General features: G+C 49.9%; 1 protein-coding gene across 2 annotated transcripts; it reads left to right on the top strand.

Moving 5' to 3' along the window:
* The first annotated feature begins 41 nt into the window (after nt 1–41).
* epc1a (enhancer of polycomb homolog 1 (Drosophila) a) lies at nt 42–17,925 on the top strand. Of its 2 annotated transcripts, XM_068343800.1 has the most exons (15): nt 42–323; nt 968–1,079; nt 7,316–7,475; nt 8,299–8,444; nt 8,537–8,743; nt 8,827–8,975; nt 9,631–9,784; nt 10,792–10,950; nt 11,022–11,111; nt 11,189–11,337; nt 11,576–11,970; nt 14,117–14,235; nt 14,426–14,567; nt 14,803–15,211; nt 16,235–17,925. In XM_068343800.1, the coding sequence occupies exons 3-15, from the start codon at nt 7,376–7,378 to the stop codon at nt 16,305–16,307; spliced, it is 2,292 nt and encodes a 763-aa protein (XP_068199901.1). In that variant the 5' UTR covers nt 42–323; nt 968–1,079; nt 7,316–7,375; the 3' UTR covers nt 16,308–17,925. The 2 variants fall into 2 exon arrangements, with proteins under 2 accessions (XP_068199901.1, XP_068199899.1); XM_068343798.1 differs by lacking the exons at nt 42–323; nt 968–1,079 and adding an exon at nt 3,102–3,581.
* Nucleotides 17,926–20,026: the final 2,101 nt, after the last annotated feature.

The following is a 20,026-nucleotide window of genomic DNA, read 5'->3' as shown; positions in this document are numbered from 1 at the left end:
GGTGGCTTTTAACCTCCAATCACAATCCGTCTCTAAAGTGGCTCTGTGGTCAGTTTGGGTCTTTTTTTTTGTCGAAGTGAGATCGGATAACTGTTAAAGTTCAGACTCAGCGACACGACATCAGTTTATCCGCGTCCCGTTTTGCTTCCGGTGACCTTTAACAGTGAGTTAAACCCACTTTAACGAAAAAAAAAACAACACACCAAATTAATTTCCCTCTGAGGCGTCCTAAAGGGAGCTAACTAGCGTTAGCATCGGGCTAGCATGACAACCAGAAGAACCGCCGTCATCCCCTTCCTCCCCTGTGGCTCTGCTAGCAGCGGGTAAGTTGTAACTCCCGTCTCCCGCTAGTTGCCCCTCTGTTACCGGTGTTCCGGTGGAAAAGAAGCCGCCTTTCGACTATCGACAACTTAGTTCCGACTTGGAGTTAAAGTGTTGGCAGTCTGTCCGCAAACTGTGAGCTAGCTGCTAAATGGCGCAGGGTCAGTGTCAGTGGGCTAAGCTAGCGTTAGCAGCCTGTCAGCGATCCGCGGTGCTCCTGTGTAAACAGCTGTGTTCGACCTGGAAGCTGGAAGACAATTAGAAACACGTTAAAAGCTGCTATTTTTTTAATCGTTTCCGTATCGGTTCTTCTTGTTCTTTAATGCTAAATCGGTTTCCGGCTGTCTTTCTGTCGTCCTCTTCCACCTCCTCTCCTCCTCGTCCATGTTCGGCTCTGCTCGGTGTGATGCAACGGAACTTAATCTGCATCGTTCCACACATCAATTCGGATTAAAATTGATTAATTCCGGATTGAAATTGTTGATATTTGTGTTTTTGATCATGCTCCAAAATGTTCTTCACATGTTATGTTGTAATTAATACCCCAGAAGGGATCTAATAAACATGTCTGCATCTATTAAACCATGACCGTAAATCCATATTTGATTTGTGGTTATTTTTTCGTATTTTAAATCTCTTTCCACAGGTCTCCATCATGGAATCCAGATGTGATCTCATTGTTCCCAAACGGATGAGGATCGACTTCTCTGATCCGTATCAATCACTCATTCCTGCAGGATGCTCATCCTGTCGTACAGGTTGTTTGAATTCTTACCTTCATTACACGGTTTAGTTCTGTTTGCTTTCACACACTTGCACCTGTGTATAACAGTCATTGATATCCATAGGGATGGTATCTGTTGATTACCCATAAAGCCTTAAGCCTGAGTGCATTAATCCCATTTAGCGCTTAAATAAAACATCTTATCTTGTGGAAAATTTGTTAACGATCAGATGAACGTTTTATCCTCTGAACCCCCCCCCTGTTTTATTATACCTGCTCCACAGGAGCGACGAGTGATCGCTATTGAAACTCCAGATGGGGGAACTTTCATAGTTTTTAGTTCTTAACTGAACAAATGCCAACAGGAGAAGATCTTTTGAGGTTCAGTGTGTGTGTTCAGTGTCTTAATGTGAGACCACAGAGTCAAACATATGTCCGTTGTGTTTGCAAGCTGCTCTCCTGGAGACACGTTCTAATCAGACATGAGCATCAATCACGCACCAGATGTTCAGCCGCGTTTGTCCTAAATTGAAAATGAACAAACTGTAATTTTGTTTCCGTGAAGTTCGGTGTGATCATTCCTGCCAAACTCGTTCTACGCGATCGCGCTTGAAGTTTGTGACTTGAGAGGCAGCCGACAGCGTTTTGAGCTTTGAACAAACGACCAGATTGCTCCGGCCGTCGGCGTCTCGTCTAACAGGTGGTCAAACGGAAATCACATCAGTAATCTGCAGGAGGACCCGTCCAACGTTTCTCTCTCTCCTTGAAGCTTTTGAGCGATGGCGGCAGAAGATTTGTCTGATTTCACATCTGGTAGTTATGAACTAAAATAATGAAGCTACACAAAAATAATGATAGTTGATAAATGGCGTCGCGTTGGTGTGAGTTGGAGACGCGTCTCTTCTTCATTATGGTGATAACATCACACAGGCCCATTAGGAGTGATTAGTACACAATAGCATGTTTATCATAAATAAGCAGGTGCACGGATTAAAGGATGATCTCCACCGTCAGAAACTAGAATCAGAAACTAAAGAATCTATTTTTATGACAGGATTCTGAACTAATTTAAATGAAATCTTCAGTATTTTCACTCTTAATTCATTAAAATCGTTTCCGATCTTCCACATCTTTATTCAGTTTGTTTACAGCCTCGATGGAGGTAATGATTCGTTTTTAGCATCGCTCATCCTGCAGCAACATGACATCTTTAGTTCAGCACTGACTGCACGTCCGTTTTCATTTTGGCGTGTTGTGTCAGTGTTAAGGAAAATTTGTTCAAGGCAACAAAACATTCAGATAATGTAATAAATGTGCCTGTTTTTGAAAAGTAATAAGCCAGTAATGTACTAGAAGTCCAGAACCAATAACATAATAACTTTTGGCTAATAATGTAAGAATTTATTAGTAACCCTAACCTTAAACCCTAATTATTACTTTGTTAGTCAGAAGTCCCGAACTTTAACCCGTAATTATTACAGTATTAGCTAAAAGTTACATTTTTGGTTCAGGACTTTTATCACGTGATTGGCCTGTTGTGTTTCGAAAACAAAAAATTTCATTACGTTATCAGCTATTATTATTAATAATAATAATTATAACATTGTTATTACTGGCTTCAAACGTTTCTACGTTCGTGTTTGCACTGAAATCAAACAAGGGCGTCGTTGTGTGTTGTGTGAGCCACACGGTGGCGCTCTTCACAAAACAATTTCCTCTCAGCCTCCTTTTTGGGTTCATTCTAACACGAGTTAAAGACAGTTAAACGTGTTAAAACGTGACGTCACATAACGTACTTGTGTGCTAATTGTTGATTCTGACGTCATTGTGTTCACAACCCGCGGAGCGTCTCGTGGGCCGGGTTTCAATTCTTTCAGATTTTTCTATTAATTCTAACATAAAGTGTTTATTCAGTCTCGCGCGTGCCCCGCTCCTCTCCATCAGCGTCCCGCATCTCGTGCCCCCCCCCCCCCCCCCCTCCCGCCGGAAACACCTCCCGCCTTCTCCCGTACCCCCCAAGGGTCTCGCGAGCGCGCACGCGCGCGAAACTGCGTGGGAATGGCTGTTGGTGCGATCGAAGGGGTTGGGCCGCGCGGCGCGAGCCGAGAGCTGCATGAGTTTGTAATGTCCGCCATGTTGGTCATGGCGCACTGAACCGGGGAGGACCAGCGGAGCGCAGCACGAGAGCACACCGACAGAGAGCGACCGAGACCCGGGCCCGCCCCGGCTCTGCTCGCGCTGCTTACGGACCCGAAGCCCGCCTCCACTCGACCGGCTGACTCCCCGAGAACCGCCCCGGATTCCTCCATGAGAACTCGAGGCAGAGCTGCTGCGATTCCGAGCGGACCGAATAGATTTATGCTGCGTCTTTTCGTATAAAAACATGAGTAAATTGTCGTTTCGGGCGCGGGCGCTGGATGCTAGCAAGCCCCTGCCCGTCTTCCGCTGCGAGGACCTGCCGGACCTGCACGAATACGCCTCGATCAACCGGGCGGTGCCGCAGATGCCGACGGGGATGGAGAAAGAGGAGGAATCGGTAGGTGGTTTTATTGGTGAGCGGCCGCCGCCGGGTGTCCGCGGACGTGTTTCCGCGCCGAGAGGCGCCGCTTATCCAGCCTGCGCAAGCTGGGTGCAAAATGGCCGCCATATCTGCGCTTCTTTCCGCGCACACGACGGATCTCGACGGAGACGAGGCTTTACCGCGCCGTTCGACCGAAAACCCGCAGCTTAGGCGGCGGCGGGTCGGGGTTCGGCTCCTAACCTGAGTTCCGCCGGTTCGTTTGGCGTCAAACGGCGGCCGAAAGCACAAAAGAAGTCACGTGACTCGTCGCCGTCTCCACCATTTTGTTGACTTTCTCGTCCAGGAGGGGAAGGCGGGCGAGGACAGGCCTCTGTAGGCGCGCCGAGCGGCCGCCAGGGGGAGCCGCGGAGCTCCCCGTCCCAGCTCCGGTTTGACAGCTGGAGCGCCGCGCGTTGACAGCTCCGCCATGTGTGCGGAGACAAACCCCGTCCTGCTGGAGGGACAGCCGGGACACGCGGGTGGGGTGTTTTTAACCACTTCATGCTATTGTTCACCGGAAACGTCATAGCAGGTGGATTTTATCTTCTTTTTTAAAATCTTTTTTAATCAGGTGTGGTTCAGTTTAACAAGTTCCTGCTGGAATGGCTTCAAAAATGTCAACGTTAATTTATTTTTGTTTGTGCAGATTTTTTTAAAAAAAAGTTTAATTCCTGAGCAGATGGAGAGTATTTCATGTTCTAATCCACATTTAAGATATACTTGATCCCAAACTGGTAAATTTAAATTAAGTAAAGTATATCCTAGATTTGACATGTTTAATTCCAGTTTTTGTTGGTCGTATAAAAGTCCAACCTGCACGTGTTGGTTATTTATAGGCGTCATTACTTATTACTGAGAGCTGTGATAGATGTGCACACCCGGACACAGACACGTGGGGGGTGCAAAGTCAGCGTAAACCCCCACCCCCACCCCCACTTACTGTACACATGCACACATGGTGTTACATAAGAGTGACATCAGAGATAAAGAGGGCAGTTTTACTACGAGGCCGAGCGTGGCTTAGCGCCCTGACCCACTTCCTGCCCGCCAACAATGGCGTGTTGTTGTGTGAGCGCACGCCGGCTGGGAGTCGGGTCCATTCAAGGGGGGGGTGGTTGTTGGGATGCTCATGGGATGAGGCGTCATCACACCTCATCCCATTAGCGTGATGACACTCATGGGATGAACTCAGTAACTGGTTTTACTGATTGATTCCAGAACTCAAATACTTGTGGACGTATAAACGTGTCCTGTGTTATTCTACAACTACAAGCAGGAACATTTTGTTCCGCCGGCGCGAATAAAAAAGTCTGCAGCGTAGGAAGGAAGGATAGAACTGCTTGAATTGGACTTTTGTCAGACGTGTTTTAAATAAACGGCGTTCGCGTCGCGTTCTCGATCGGCCTTCTCAAGGTTTCTGCTCTGAAAACACCTGCTGGAGCCCACGGCTTTGTTGCTGTGGCAACTTTTGTTTCACGCATCTGTTTTTCTTGGGAACATTTAATGAAAGCAACACGCAGTGCAGAGAAAAGATTGATTTTCGTTTTGTGCTCTTCTGTCGAAGCCTCGGCGTCTAGAAGGGTTTCATCCGGAGAGAACCACCGGGTCTGGTTCTGGTCTGAGGTTATGGTTGTAGAAACCCTTCTTCCTCCTTCCTGAGCTCCATTCAGAAAATCTCTTGATCCCCCCCAGCAGAGGAAATCCCCGGCTGTGACCCGTGGAGGCAAGGATCACACATCTGATCCCTGGGGGCCGTAGTCGGATCACGACGGCCGTCTGCCAGACTGGAGGCGGGTCTCCCGTCTAATTGGCTGTTCACGCTCCGTCTGAATGCACAGGTGTTATCCCCCAACGTAAGGCAGGAGGCGGGGTTCACCCAAGGTCGCGTTTGAGGTCATGTTGTCATGTGACCAGATCAGTCGGGATCAGATGGAGACGTGAACGTTTAGTCGTCGTCGTGTTTGTTGGCTGTCGTTCCTGGTGTTTGAGTCTCCACAGGAAATGTCCCATCATGCATTTCCTCCCACGGTCTGACATTTGGTTTGATAGTGGGTGATTTCTCTGATGGCGTGTCTTCAGTTCATGTTGAACCCGTTGAGTCACTCTTTGATGGTTCTATGTTCTCAATCCTTGACACGTGGATGCAGCTAGCTTATCTGGTTAGCATCATGCTTCTAGCCTCAAAGTGAGACAACGTGTGATTGGTCCAAAACTTACCAGTTTCAGTCGGACGAGGGCGAGCGAGTGATTTGTGAGCGGGAGCTTGTTTGTTTGTTTGTGTACATTGACGTCCAGCTGGTGTGAAACTCACTCGGGTCACGACAGTCGTTCGTTGGTTTGACGGGTGCTAGCTAGTACGCGGTGGACGTGTTTCTGTTGATGCTACTTGGATTCGTCTTTAAACGCTGACCCAGTTCTGGAAATCCACAAAAAACAAAGGCTGTAAAAAGAAAAGTGTGAATGCGTAGGAGTTCTGTTGGAGTTCCTGTGGACGGACCGGATTGGCCGTCTGTTGCATCAACCGTTAGCTAAAGCACAGATCCAGTGTTCTTTTCTAATCGGTGGCGCCGTCGCTAATCCAGATGTTGACCCTGAGTTCGTCGCATCGGCGGCTAACGCTAACGTCATCCGTCGGCCCCCGATTACGTAACGTGAAAACATTGGAGTCCAGGAGTCGACCTGCTGGAGCAGTAAAGCAGATGTTCAGCTGGAGAACTCCTGCAGGTGTTTCCTGTGTGGCTCCGTCTGCGGCGACGTTCTTCTAAACTCGTAGGACAGATTTTTCTTCTCTCGCTTCGTGAACTCGTTGCCGGGTCACGGATTCCACGCATTCCAATGTGGACCTCCCCCCCAGTTCTCCCACGTGAGCGGGAATTTACCCGTGTTTTTATCAGGAGTTCACTGCAGCTGTTAGCAGTGATAGTAGTGATACCTGTGCAGGTGTGGTGTGTGCCGCTGCAGATAAAATAGAACCTCAATACCAGTTTAATGCGGGACAACATGTCCCCATTTACATTAACTAAAATCATTTTAATCCATTCCAGTCAGTTAAATAGAACCACACCCCCTAAATTATGAAAAAACATTTTTTTCAACCAATAGACACGCAGATTTTACCTGTGTTTAATTATATATTACGTAAACAATGATAAAAAACAAAAAAGGCACAAGAACACACGAGCTACGTCTTAACTCCACCAACAAGAATGAGATCCGGTCTCACTGATGTTGTATCCATCCGCCAACACATTTAGGGAACATCACTGCTTTATATTTGTTAACTGCCGTCGTGTTTCGCCCTCATTTTGATGGATTGCTCATAATTCCACTCACGAGCTTCAGGGCGGACGCAGAGACGGGAAAACATGCAAATGTTCTTATTTTAGGGTTCGAATTCTCAAATGTTTTGCGTGTCGCTTCTACAACATATGGTGCTCATGATGTCTACTTCCTGGTGTAAAGATTTGTCGTTTTGATCTCGTGATAAGAGGATAATTTTCTTGGTAATCGTTCTGAGGCTCTCGTGTCGTAAAATGAGGCCTGTTTTGTTCCCACATCTGGAAACGAATGTGAAACGATTGAAACGCCTCTTGAAGCGACGTTTGTTTTCAGCGTGGGTTCATATTTGTAACGTGTATCCACGGAATCGGTTCTGGTCTGTCCTGGTCAGCTGTTTCCTGTCCTGATCAGCTGTTTCCTGTCTCCCCCAGGAGCACCACCTCCAGCGGGCCATCTCAGCGCAGCAGGTCTACGGCGAGAAGCGCGACAACATGGTCATCCCCGTCCCCGAGGCGGAGCGCAACATCACGCACTACGAGTCCCTCTACCCCGGGGAGTTCAAGATGCCAAAGCAGCTCATTCACATACAGCGTGAGTGTCACGTGGCGATGAGGGGGGGTAGGGAGGGGGCTCGCCAGCTGTGATGGGCGGCTGAACGTTAGCGGGGTTTATTTGTGTCACGTAGAAGCAGTAAACGGAGACGTGTGTGTGTGTCTGACACACTTCCTGCACACAGCTCCCGTCCCCTGGAGGCTCCGATGTGATAAAAGGAAGCGTCTGGGGGGGGTTCTGAAAGTGTCGGAGCGAAACCGATTAGAGGTCAGCGGGACGATAACAGAGACGAGATGTGAAGCGCTCCGACGGCGCCAGAGTTTGGAGCGTTGAGCCGCCGCAGCTTCCTGCCGTCGCTAGCACGGCGGCGTGAATGTGTCACACACCCGATGTACGATTCCCAGGGTCAGAGGGGTGGGGCACGTTCTCCTGAACTAATCATCAGAGTCCCCTTTCACTGTCGTTCGATTAAGAGTGGTGTACGGAGCATTAGCTGCTTTAGTAGTCAGTGTCGGTTAATCATAATAAAAGACCTGAGTCCAGCAGCACTAGCTGCAGCTAAGCTAACGTTGTTGTTTAGTTTTTGCCCTGACTTTACAAGAGTGACGTAATCTCACTCTTCATCTGCGTGCCGTTGATCATGTTTACGACATGTGAATCAGCGATCGGCTGCTCCGGCCTGATGTCACAATCCTTAAAAGGAGCGGTTCTGTGCTCGCTGTTTGTCTGGTTCATAGAATGACAGAATCACAGCAACGGATCCGAGAAACTTGTTAATGACACGTTTCTCAAACCCGTCGTCCTTAACCTGACGTGTTGTTGCGTTTGTGCAGCCGTCTGACCCTCTTCTTCCCCCTCACAGCTTTCAGTTTGGACACGGAGCAGCCGGACTACGACCTGGACTCGGAGGACGACACGTTTGTGAACAAGCTGAAGAAAAAAATGGAAATTACGGCGCTGCAGTTTGAAGAAATGATAGACCGGCTGGAGAAAGGCAGCGGGCAGCAGGTAGGTGTCGAACTGCCGCGCTTTGGTGGTCACATGTTTGGCTGCAGTTTGTTTCAAACTACTTGTTAAATCTGTGCCCCCCCCCCCCCCAGCTGGTCAGCCTGCAGGAGGCCAAGCTGCTGCTGAAGGAGGATGACGAGCTGATCAAGGAGGTGTTCGACTACTGGAGCCGCAAGAGGAAAACTTGCAAGGGCGGCTCGCTCATCCCCAACGTCAAGCAGGAGAAGAGAGACGGCTCCAGCACCAGCGACCCCTACGTGGCCTTCCGCCGGCGGACCGAGAAGATGCAGACCCGGAAGGTAGGAACCCCGAGGCGGCACCGGAACGGAAAAAGAGAACCCGAAAACCGGCCGAGGTCACCGATTTGGGCTTCCCGTTTCAGAACCGCAAAAACGACGAGGCGTCGTACGAGAAGATGCTGAAGCTGCGCCGCGACCTGAGCCGAGCCGTCACCATCCTGGAGATGATCAAGAGGAGGGAGAAGAGCAAGAGGGAGCTGCTGCACCTCACGCTGGAGATCGTGGAGAAGAGGTGAAGAACGAGGGGGTCACGTGACCGCCGCCAGGGCCAACATCTGGGTGTTGCCTCCCAGGTGCATTACGGGGTTAACGCGCGTTCGATCGGTCTGGCGTCGCCGGTTGGGAGATTGATGGAACGGCGTCGCCCGTCAGGCTTCGCTGCTCGTGTTAATTGGGGCCACACTGTTTTGCACGCCGAATCAATTTAGCGTTCATCGTGTTTATTTAGCGATGTCATGCAGATTAGCTCACGGGCGACAATCCCCCCCCCCCATCTCCGCTGAACGATTTGGTTTGATTATGTTGCGTTGTATTTTTTCCATTTGTCTCCTCCGGTCGTCGAGTCGTTGCGTTTCGCCCTCGGCGGGGGCTTTGTGGCCCATCTGAACGGAATGAATTCGCTCTGAGAGCAGCCGTCAGCGGGGCCGCGGTTGGACCCTTCCCCTCGAAGTGCTTCTGATTCGTAGCGACATTTCAATTTCCTCTCGTTATGCGGGGTCCCCGGGTTTCTGCCCCGCACATCAAACCGGATCGGACCGCGCTGTCCGCCGCTGAGCGTCTCCAGCTGCTGTCGAGGGATCAGGTGCTGCGTCTGGGACGAGGAGGAGGCGTTTATGACCATCAGCTGTAGTGGATTAACTCAAACACCCCCCCCCTCCACCCCCTAGAAACACCATGCCGGATTTCGGCAGCGAGGTGATGGCCGAGGCCCTCGCCCAGAGGGCCCTGATGAAGCCCGTCTACACCATCCCCATCATCCCCCTGTCCAACAGCAGCCAGTACCGACACCAGGACCACCTGGACATGAAGGACTACAAGAAGGTAGGAGTCCTCTGCTCGTTCTCACACACACACACACACACACACACACACACACACACACACACACACACACGCTGGCATTCTCCCAATAATGTCAAGAGAGTGGAGAAGAGTTTTCGTTTCTAGCTGCTGTGTGTGTGTGTGTGTGTGTGTGTGTGTGTGTGTGTGTGTGGGCGGTGGAACACAATGTCTGTAAACGTTACTGAGTTCACATTCGTCCTTCAGCGGAGCCGATTCACACGGCGATGGTGCAGAACGCCGTTCTGACCTCCATCGTGGTTGAAAAGGCGGAGCCGACGTCTGTTTAGATTTTGTTCAGTGGCTCACCGGTTCCGTCCTGGTGTGTGATTGGTTACCAGGGAGCAGGCGGCGCCGGGTGGGGCCTGAGCAGCCAATCAGGCGAGGTTCAGTCCGTCAGTATTTACATGACACTGATTGTGATGATGAGGCTGACACGCCCTCCCATTGCCACGCCCTTCAGTAAGGCGGCGCTGTGAACTCTGGGTAACCTGATCAAAACTCCATCGGCCCCGTAGCCCTGCCTTCTCCTGTTCACCCGGGACCGGCTTGTCGGCTGTTTCCCTTTTGTTTACAGTCGTTTGCCCTCCCCCCCTGCTCCTCGTGGCTGTTACACCCCCCCCCCCCCAATCCATTGATCTGACACAGCAGTTCCTCACTATGGAGCTCCTGCCTCTGTTTGCTTTGTCCCGTGTGTGAATGGGCCTGAATAGGAAACACTAATCCTAGTGGAGTCTGCTCAGACGGGGGGGGGTCATCCCGCTGAGAGGGAGGGGGTGGGGGGGTGAGCAGTGGCACGAGTTGTAGAGGGAGGAGGAGGAGGAGGAGGAAGTCCAGCCATCTGTCTCAGCAGCAGCATCTGGCACACGCCTCTATCTGCATATCAATGCCCCCCTCCCTCTCTTACTGCCCATCGGCCGCCGCCGCCACGCATCACGGAACGCCTTTTCTGATACCGCTGTATAAACACGGAGCATTCCCCCCCGCAGCCGGAGAAGACGGAGGCGGTGCGCACCAAACGGAAATACGAGAAGAAGCCCAAGATCCCCCCCCTGTCAGCGGCGCCGCATTCAGGACCCTCCGCGTTCAACCCCAAGGACCTCAACCAGTACGACTTCCCCAGCTCCGACGACGAGCCCTTCTCACAGGTAACGCTGGCGGGGTTGGGGGTGTGTGGTGGGGGGGTTGTCGTTCTTTCCTAACCTGTTCCATCCTTCAGATCCATTCAGGCTCCTCGGAGGCGGAGGAGGAGAACGACCCCGACGGGGGCTATGGGTTCAGGAGGAAGGCCGGCTGTCACTACTACGCTGTGAGTCCCGCCCCCCCCCACCGTCATCCAATCAGTTGGGCCGCTCCACATCCTCTCTGTTTGTGTCTCCCTATCAGTCTCGTCCGGACCAGGGGGGTGACTGGCCGTGGGCGAGCCCGCTGGAGGGGGGGCCAGGCGACCCGCGCTTCCGCTACTGCCTGACGTCGCTGAACGCGCCGCGCTGCTGCGTAGGCTTGGCCCGGCGCCGCGTGGGGAGAGGGGGCAGGTGAGAGTCTACCCACGATGCTCAGAGCCCTCCGCTGGGGGCAACACGTCCTGTGGCTCGTGTCCCGTTACCATGACGACGCAGCAGAGCGGTTCTGATAAAAAAACACGCTTGATCCTGTCCTCAAGGTTATGATGTGACCTTTGCTCCGGCACCAGGAGGGACTTATAGACACACACACACACACACACGCGCACAGCCATGAGTCTAACCGCGGTGGGCGTGGCTCTGCTTTCAGGTTCCTGTTGGACCGGGCGCACACGGACCTGGACTCCGACCCGGAGCCCGAACCGCTCGCCTTGCCGCTTCCACTCTGCAACGCCAACACCAGTACCTCAGAAACCAATACCTCGGACTTGACCAGCTCCTCCCACCACCACCCCTCTTCCTCCTCGCCGTCGTCCCGGTCGCCATCTTCACGCACCCCCACGGACCTCAGCCAGATTCTTTTGAACATTAAGTCATGCCGCTGGAGGCACTTCAGACCACGGACGCTATCCCATCACCTCCCGGGCGGAGGAGACGCGTTTCGCAGAGGATTTAGGGATTTTAGCCGCACCGCATCGGGACTAACCCGGACCCCGTCTGGAGGAGCCCAGAACCGCACCGGCCCCGCACCCCCACCCGTAAATGGTGAGTCGGCTTCTTGTGACGCTGCTGTGTGTTTCCTGTGTGACGCTGAACAGTTTGGGTGGTTGTTTCTGCGTCTCTCCTGCAAATTGAATGCGGATTTAAAGCTCTAGATGTTTTTTTTGTGTCACAGCGTCTGATAAATAATAAGCATCAACTCTGTGAAGGAATATTTGTAAAGCTAGATTTATGCCTCTTTAGTTGAACCAGACTAACAACCCTGAAGTTGTTCCTGATGCTGGTGTTTCCTTTGTCAGAAAACACCTGTTTGATTGTGTGTCTTGGTATGTGTGTATTGTAAACTAATTCCTGCTGGGCTCGCGGCCCAGCGCTCCTCGGGGTGTTGCGGTGTAACCGTTACGGCGGGGTGTCTGTCTGACATAACCAAACGGCCCGATGAATAAATAACTTCCTGCGAGCGGCGACTGAATCGTCGGCTTGGAGCTCGGCCAGTGACAAACGATGCTTCCTGTTGGACGCGTCTAAATCCAGTTGTGCAGGAGGGAACGTTGTTTTCCCATGAATAGAATGAATCGAGGTGCACGTGAATATTTATCGGCTGGGAAAGCGGCATCAGGGCCTGGGGGCAGCGCGGCGTCGGGCCCGGGGGGCAGCACGGCGGCGGCGTCTCGATGAGATTGCAGCTGTTCTTGCACAACAACGTTTTAATGAGGCCCGGACTCCCATGCTGCCGCTTAATCACACGAACTTTGTGCGTTGGTGTGACGCATTCCCTCCACCCCAAAGCATCCTGGGACTCCATTAGAAGCGTGTTATGTGGATGGTGGATTCAGAGAGGGAGGGGGGCAGGCTGGAGCGGCATCATAACAGAGACGGGTTCAGGCGGAGCTTAAATATCTGTCGAGTCTGGATATTTTTTTAAGACGTATTATTTTGAATGTTCTAAAACCGTTCTGCTTCCGTCCGTCACACCAAAGCCTCGTGGGAGTTCTGGCTGATAAAGGTCAGCGAGGAATAAACAAAACACTGCTGGAATTAAGTTCCTGTCATGTGTCAGTCCATTAGTAATATTTATTATCCCTCAGGGTCAAAGGTTAGCCTCACTGTGAAATCATAACAGTGTGTTTTGATGCTTTAATGGTGATGATCTGACTACAGACGGCAAAGTTTTGTTCAGATCTTTCCGATCGGAAAACTTTCCAGTTTCACAGGTTTAGAAGTCGAGTGTATTTAATAATTATAAAACTAGTAATGTGATTCAAAGAGATTTTGAACCCAAGGCTGCTGAGATCTTAACATGGTGTTCAGGATCATCAGTTTTCTTTTGCTCCGTATTCAGTTTTTTATTCTGGTATTCAGACATTCAAAATTCTGCCGCTGAACAAAGCGTTTCCTCCGTGTTACTGCTAAACGCCTCGGTGGAAACACTTCTGTGAAATAGTGAGTTTAACACAGACTTCCAATTCACCGGTGGGGCAGCGCCTGTCTTGGATTAGAGGGGGGGGGGGCGTTACAGTGAAAGATTTCTAAATACAGCTGCTGCTGTGTGCGATCCATGTTTACCTTCCCTGTACCGTCGCACCTTCAAATGTTTGCTGCTTGAGATTGATTGCACTTCCTGTCATGTGTCTCGTTCTTGTAGCTGAAGTGGTGTCATGTTGTGGTTTTGTGTTGTTGTTTATCATAATTTCCAGATTATTGAGCACACCTGAATATAAGCCGCACCAGCTGAATTTTAAACAAAGTAAAGCTTTATGTGCAGGTGTCGAGGTGATGTAACGTGATATTTACGTAAAGATTTCTCAAGTTTGTAATTACGGCAGTAAATCCATCGAATCGTTAATGCTAAGCTAACGTGCAGCAGCTCTGTTTTGTACTGCGACAGCCAGATTGATTGGCTTTAACTTAAAATCTGTGGCTTACTTACTGTTTTTCATTCCTAAGGTGTGTGCATGATGTACAAAAAGTCTGCTAAAAACGATCAAACGGCAGCATGTTCCTGGTTATGTTATCTCATCCACCTGTCTATATCGCTCTTGCTTTTCCTGCCAGAGCTTGTAAAAATTTATTAATTGTTTTAACCGCAGTGAAAAAAGGAGCAGCTTATAGTCCACAATTTAGGGCAGTATCTAAATGGTTGTTGTTACCTAGGAGAGGGAACGTCTGAACAGTCCTGTTCTGTCCTCAGTGTTCACAGCGGAGCAGTACCAGCAGCACCAGGAGCAGCTGGTCCTCATGCAGAAGCAGCAGCTGGAGCAGAGCCAGCAGCAGCAAGCTAGCAACGCCGGTACCGCTAACAACGCACAGGTGAGTGACGGCGGACGCACAACCCAGCCTTTAGCATACGCTAGCGCTGGTTTCAGCCAGCGGGGAGGTGGTTTCCTCATTCCCACAATGCATCCCGGCCAACTTCTTGTTTGGCAGCAGGAACGCTGACACGTGCAGTTTGGCTGGTTTCGTTTCCAAACGTTTCCCCTCTGGTTTTCCCCCCGCCCAGGCGCTCGCGTCCAAGACGCTGGACCAGGCCAGCGCCCAGTTCGCCGCCTCGGCCCTCGTCACCACGGACCAGCTGCTGACCTTCAAGTCCAAAGAGGAGTTGGTGCTGGCGAGCGGCGTGAACGGCGTCCTGACGGGAGCAGGTGAGACAACGACGCCACGCCTGGAGCCGTTCCAGCGATTGGTTTCACATCGCCGCGGCTTCACATTTAGAAAGAAAAGGAACGGTTTTCCCCCTCGTAGCAAAGGGGCGGGGCCAAGCGTCGTAGCGTGAAGGTTACCGTCGTGTTGCATCAACGTCTGGCTGCGCCGCCAGCAGCTCCAGAGCAGCGGGTTGCTTCTGATTGCGTTAGACTGAGCGCTTTTCTTCTGCTCCAGGTGTGTTCAAAGGCCTCCACCTCTCCGGTGCCGCCCCCCTCCACCCGACGAACCAGCTGACACACCCCACCGCCAACGCCGCCCCCGCGTTCCTCCAGCCCTCCTCCAATCCCACCGCCGCTTCTCCCGCCAACGCCATCCCCACCTCCCTCGCCTCCACCCCGGGTGCCCACGCCGCCACCGCGCTGGGCATCCTGGGATGCGGCGCCCCCAACGCCACCCCCGCCACCACTCAGGTCCTCATCGGGAACAACATCTGTCTGAGCGTCCCGTCCGCCGCCAGCCTGGCAGGACGCCACATCCCCCGGACCCTCGGCAGCGTGCCGGCCTCCGCCTTAAAGCTGTCCGCCGCCAACAACCTGCAGATGCCCAAAGTGTCTGGAGCTCCGCCCATCGACCTGGGGTCAAGGTGAGGCGGGGTCATAGGGACCGTCGGCTCGGGACCTGGGAATATTTTAATATTATTCCATGTGGAATGTAAAAGGATGGTTCAACCTCAGGCACTAGCATTAGCATTAGCATTATTTTAACATTACATCCAGAAAAGTCTGTCTTTATCTTTTTTTATTTTTTTTTACTGAGTTAAATGTGACGAGTTGGAAAATCTAAAGTGAAAGAAAAATCTAGCAAAAATGTTCTTGAAAGTAAAACCAACACTCACCATTGTTTGAACTTTTCTTCCCCAAACTCTTAAATGATGTCACTTCCTGTTAGTGGCATCACTGACAGGAAGTGTTCTGCATTTTGCAGATTTATTTGATATTTTGCGTGACATGATTGACAAAAAAGCTCAAGACAGACATGAGAAAATGATTGTAGTTTAACAAAAAAGTTTAAAATGGGCAAATTATTGTTTAATTGTATTTTAGCTAATGCTAACAAGTAAACATTAATCAATGGTTTCAGACACGTAAACATCACTAACAGCTTTATGACGTCTCCCATTGGACTCAAACTGAACAGTTCTAATGAACGACTCCTCTTCATCTCCGCTTCTGAGTCCAGTCAGTTTAATCTGTGGGATTAACGACGTCCCACTAGCTCGCTAACTAGCGATAGCGGCGAGTCCCTGACCTCCCAGCTGAGGTCGAGGCGTCGCCAGCAGACGTTTGTTGATCGACTGCATCCTGATGCGGTGTCAGCAGACGTTCACTCGGAGGCTGCCGCTAGTGTCTGAAGCCTCCCCACACACACACACACACACACACAGGTGTGAACGATCACATGGCGGCGTCTCAAACACCTCCCCCTCCCCCCTTGTTCTCAGACGGCACATTAAACACACCGATGAAGAATAAAGACTTTGTCAGCGAATAAACATCTGAGGCAGCGTCCACCGGAGAAAACTGATGAATCCACGCCGACAGAAAACTCGCCGGCGCCAGCGGCGGGGTGTTCCCTGGAGGCGCTAACCCTCTGTTCTCGTCCACAGGGATAATCACGACGAAGACAAGCCAGCGCTGAGCAGTATAGCAGACAACACAGTGGCCATGGAGGTGACGTAGCGGCGCCGCGCCGCGCTGGGGGGCGGTGGGAGTCCACACTTTAAAGGTGCTGTGCATCGTAGCATCGGGAATGCAAAAAGGGACAGCAGGACTCCTGACGGCGACGGCCGATGAACGGCGACGGCCGCTCGCTTTGCAATTCTCATCTCTCATACTTTTTTAAAAAAAAAAAACTTGTTTTTTTTTTTATTTCAGTTTTGGTTTTTGTTTTGTTAAAAGTACAAAGATTGACGTGTAAATTATGAAATATGACAAAGTTAGTATGTGTACAATAACTACATATTTGTAAACACCCCCTTTGTAAATACTACTTGAATACAGAAATGTCCATTTGTGATGTTTTGCACTTGGGAGTCAAACGTTTAAAGGAAAAAAAATCAAAACCAAGCTGATTGGGGGGCGTGGCGAGTGTGCTAGCCGTGGGAGTTGTATAGTTTCTCACATCCTGTGCATGGGGGGCCGGGGGGGCGGCGCCTGCTGGTTTTATCTATTTATTGTGCCGTGTTTACAGGTTTCTGTTTGTTTTGGGTTTGTTTGTTCTTTTTCTTTGTACACTGTACCTTCGTTGGTTCCTGTGCTGTAGTAAATGTTAGGTAGCTACGGACTCCTGGGTATTTTTGTATATTGTGAACACACAGCAGGCCCCCACCCTACCCACCCACGTTTATTTTCGGGTCCCTGTGCTTCTCTGTGGATCGTGTGGAAAAAAAATCAATGGTGACATACATACAGGCCAGGAGGAGGAAGAGGAGGTGGTGTGTTGGCGGGTGGCTGCGGTTCACAAGGAGGCGGCGAGGGGGGGGCGCTCTTCTCTTCCTGGGAGCTTCCATCAACATTGTCCCAAAACACAAGTAACAAAACGGGGATGAAGTCTCTTCCCAGAAGCCTTTGCTGCTTCTGATTAAAGCACTATTTTTTTGTGATGTTTTCTGTTCATGGTTTTTTGATAAATATCAATGCTGCTTTTGTATTTCAGTTTGTTTTTAAAGGTGGGGGGGCTGGTTGTCATTTTCATACCCAGTTCCCCTCAGTTTTTTTTATTTGTTTTATCACTTTTTTTTTTATTGTAAAGACAAATTCAGTTATTTTTGTATTTTCTTTCCTTGTGGTTAAAACTCGACGGTGAGCTTTTTGGTTCATTGAAAGACTTCATTCTTTGGTTCATTTGTTACTTGCATTAGGTGATAAGGGAGGTGAATGGGCAGTGATCGCTGTACGTGTTTCATCATTCCAGTTTTTAATAACAAAAAAATGCTAATGAGGGGGGGGTTGGCGAGGGAGGATTCCTCGCTGTCCCCTCCTCTTTTCTTTATTTTCCTTTTTTTCTTTGAAAAAAGAATCTCCAGACGGCTGCAAGGCCAAAAACCACAAGTATTGGGTGCCTTCCTTTGGGGAAATTTATGTACTCTCTTCTGTGAAGAGTTAGGCACAAAGGCAGCGTTACTTAGTAGTGCTACTCGTCTTTGTCGGATCTGAATGCCCAGTCCAATGGCAGGATTTATCCTTGAGGTTTACTTGTCCCACCTGGAGGCTGAAAAGACTAAAAAAATGTGACAGAACTCTCACTAAAATAAGACAATAAAGCCCAGGGCATTAAATGTGAAACGTTTGGACTCCTTTTTGTGTTTGTCTGAAGGTGTTTAACGTCTCTGAGGTAAAACGACGGTACGCATCCAAAAGTGTTCAGTGTTTAAACGTTGATCCAAATCAGAGTCCCCGTCAGTCCGTCAGGATGCTGGGACTCGAACCCACAACAAGCAAGAAAAGAGTTGGCGAGAACTTAAGATCAGTGTTTGTTACTTTAGACTACTTAGCCTAAAACAAGCTAACTGGCTAGCAGAAAGGTAGAAAAATAAGCTAGCTAACTCAAACTTATTTTTATGCTATACATGTATAAAAGTATATAGTATAAATATATGTATATTGGATAAAAGTTGTGTATATAAGAGTGTATATATCGTATACATTAATCTCATTCGCGCTTCAAAATGCATAACTTCACTATATCGCAGATTTTTAGTAGGTAGTCATGTGATACCATACAGGCATTCTATTGGCTGACAGCATCCGTGTGTGTGCTGCGTTCCAAGACTCGCATTACGCAGCGTATTTCTGTGTATTAAACACTTCTCTTTAACATAAAAGTGCTTTAAGCAGTCTGTCAGCGTGTTGGAAAAGGTAATACAGATAGAAGGTGGTTTAATATCAGTATGGGGGGAGGGGGGGTTCATTAACGTTTAAATTACCGTAAATAATAAATTGTCGCTTTATCGTGGAATTTTGTTTTTTGTGGGTGCTGGAACACATTAACCGCAAATAACGAGGGATTACTGCGTATTAGTATATAGTGAATATATGCTATGTATTTTAGTATAGTGTGTATTTATATATACACATCAAAAAGATATTAGCATAGATATAGTATATATACATATATACTATATACAGTGTATTTTTTCGAGTATTGAAACTGAATGGCGTGAGTTTATTCTCTTATTCGACCTCACTTCCTGCTATGTTGCTAACTGTTAGCTTTAGCCATGCACCCCCATTTCCAGGAAAGAATGTTTTCCGATGCTGCTCGCGCCACAAATCAGCCAAGCGCCTCGCGCGGCGTACAGTTTGTTCAGCATCGGTGTTTCAGGAAGACGAAACACGTGAGAAACGACCTCCCTGCAGCCGCTCGGCTGTCTGGAGATCGTTTTCTCATCAGAGGCCAAATTACTCAAGTTTTTCAATTTGGCCTCGCCGGAGCGCCGCCAGCCGATTATTTATGCTACGGGTGAGAAATCACTCATCGCCACGACAACTGGCCCGCCTCACGCCCTGCGGGAGGGGCGTTCACCCCAATCTCGCACGATGTTCATTAATGCTAGAAAGTTCCTCCTCCTGGAGGTGTTGAGGGAAGCTTCTCCGAGATAAATCAGGGTGTCGTCGGGGGATGGGAGCTGCAGCTGTAGCTCATCGTGGAATTTTATTTTTTTTTTCCCGTTAAATTCAACACATTTCTTCCCTCCGAAATGATTATCGTGTTCTCAGTCTGCAGCTTCCTCCTCCGATGGGAGTCGAGCACATCGAGGTAAAAGTTCATTCGCTCATTCCCAACCAGCGGGGGGATCCCCAAGGCGTCGCCGCGCCTGAAACGGAGTGCAGCTGTTGGTCACCCCTGGATCGGATGTCACTGGGCCGGCGGAGCACCGCTTCACGCCTGGTCTCAGACGGCAGGTGTGAGGCTAGACGCCACGGTGATGGACAGTCTACTTCTGGGAACAGTGACCCCCCCCCTGTTAAAGTATTCAGGAATGGGAAATGTCGAGTTATGAAACCAGGGGGTGACCGTAAACTGCCTCAAATGAAGGCTAAACCAATCAGAAGAAGCGATGTACCTTCATCCGAACAAACCCACAGGACTCTCTTCGGCGTTGTTGGAGTCTTGCCACCAAACCCAACCCCCACACCCTCTGATGCTATCTACTTCCTGCTGGCACCACAAGCGTCCAAGCTTCCAGATTCCCTCAGTCGATCCAGTCTTGGCGGAGTTGGTTGTGGTTTGGTGCTGAACCCGCAGACAGACGTCTTGTTCAAGAGTTGGGCTCAGGATCCTGGTTTCGCTACACCAGAGGTACAAATACGGGTCATCTTTTGTCGGTCTGTTGGTTGCTCAATCGGTCAACCTGTTTTTTGGCTGGTTGGTCATTAAGTTTGCCAGTCTCTTGGTT

The sequence above is a fragment of the Antennarius striatus genome, chromosome 20 (assembly GCF_040054535.1).
Source record: "Antennarius striatus isolate MH-2024 chromosome 20, ASM4005453v1, whole genome shotgun sequence".
In the NCBI taxonomy this organism is placed as follows: domain Eukaryota; kingdom Metazoa; phylum Chordata; class Actinopteri; order Lophiiformes; family Antennariidae; genus Antennarius; species Antennarius striatus.
The sequence above is the reverse complement of the archived record's forward strand: the minus strand, read 5'-3'. Positions and strand labels throughout refer to the sequence as shown.

What these genes read in the sequence shown, in the direction of transcription:
- epc1a (XM_068343798.1), top strand. Translation starts at nt 3,429, where the DNA reads ATGAGTAAATTGTCGTTTCGGGCGCGGGCGCTGGATGCTAGCAAGCCC. An exon ending in AGAAGATGCAGACCCGGAAG is followed by an intron (nt 8,744 to 8,826) that starts GTAGGAACCCCG and finishes TTCCCGTTTCAG; the next exon opens with AACCGCAAAAACGACGAGGC. An exon ending in CTGGAGATCGTGGAGAAGAG is followed by an intron (nt 8,976 to 9,630) that starts GTGAAGAACGAG and finishes TCCACCCCCTAG; the next exon opens with AAACACCATGCCGGATTTCG.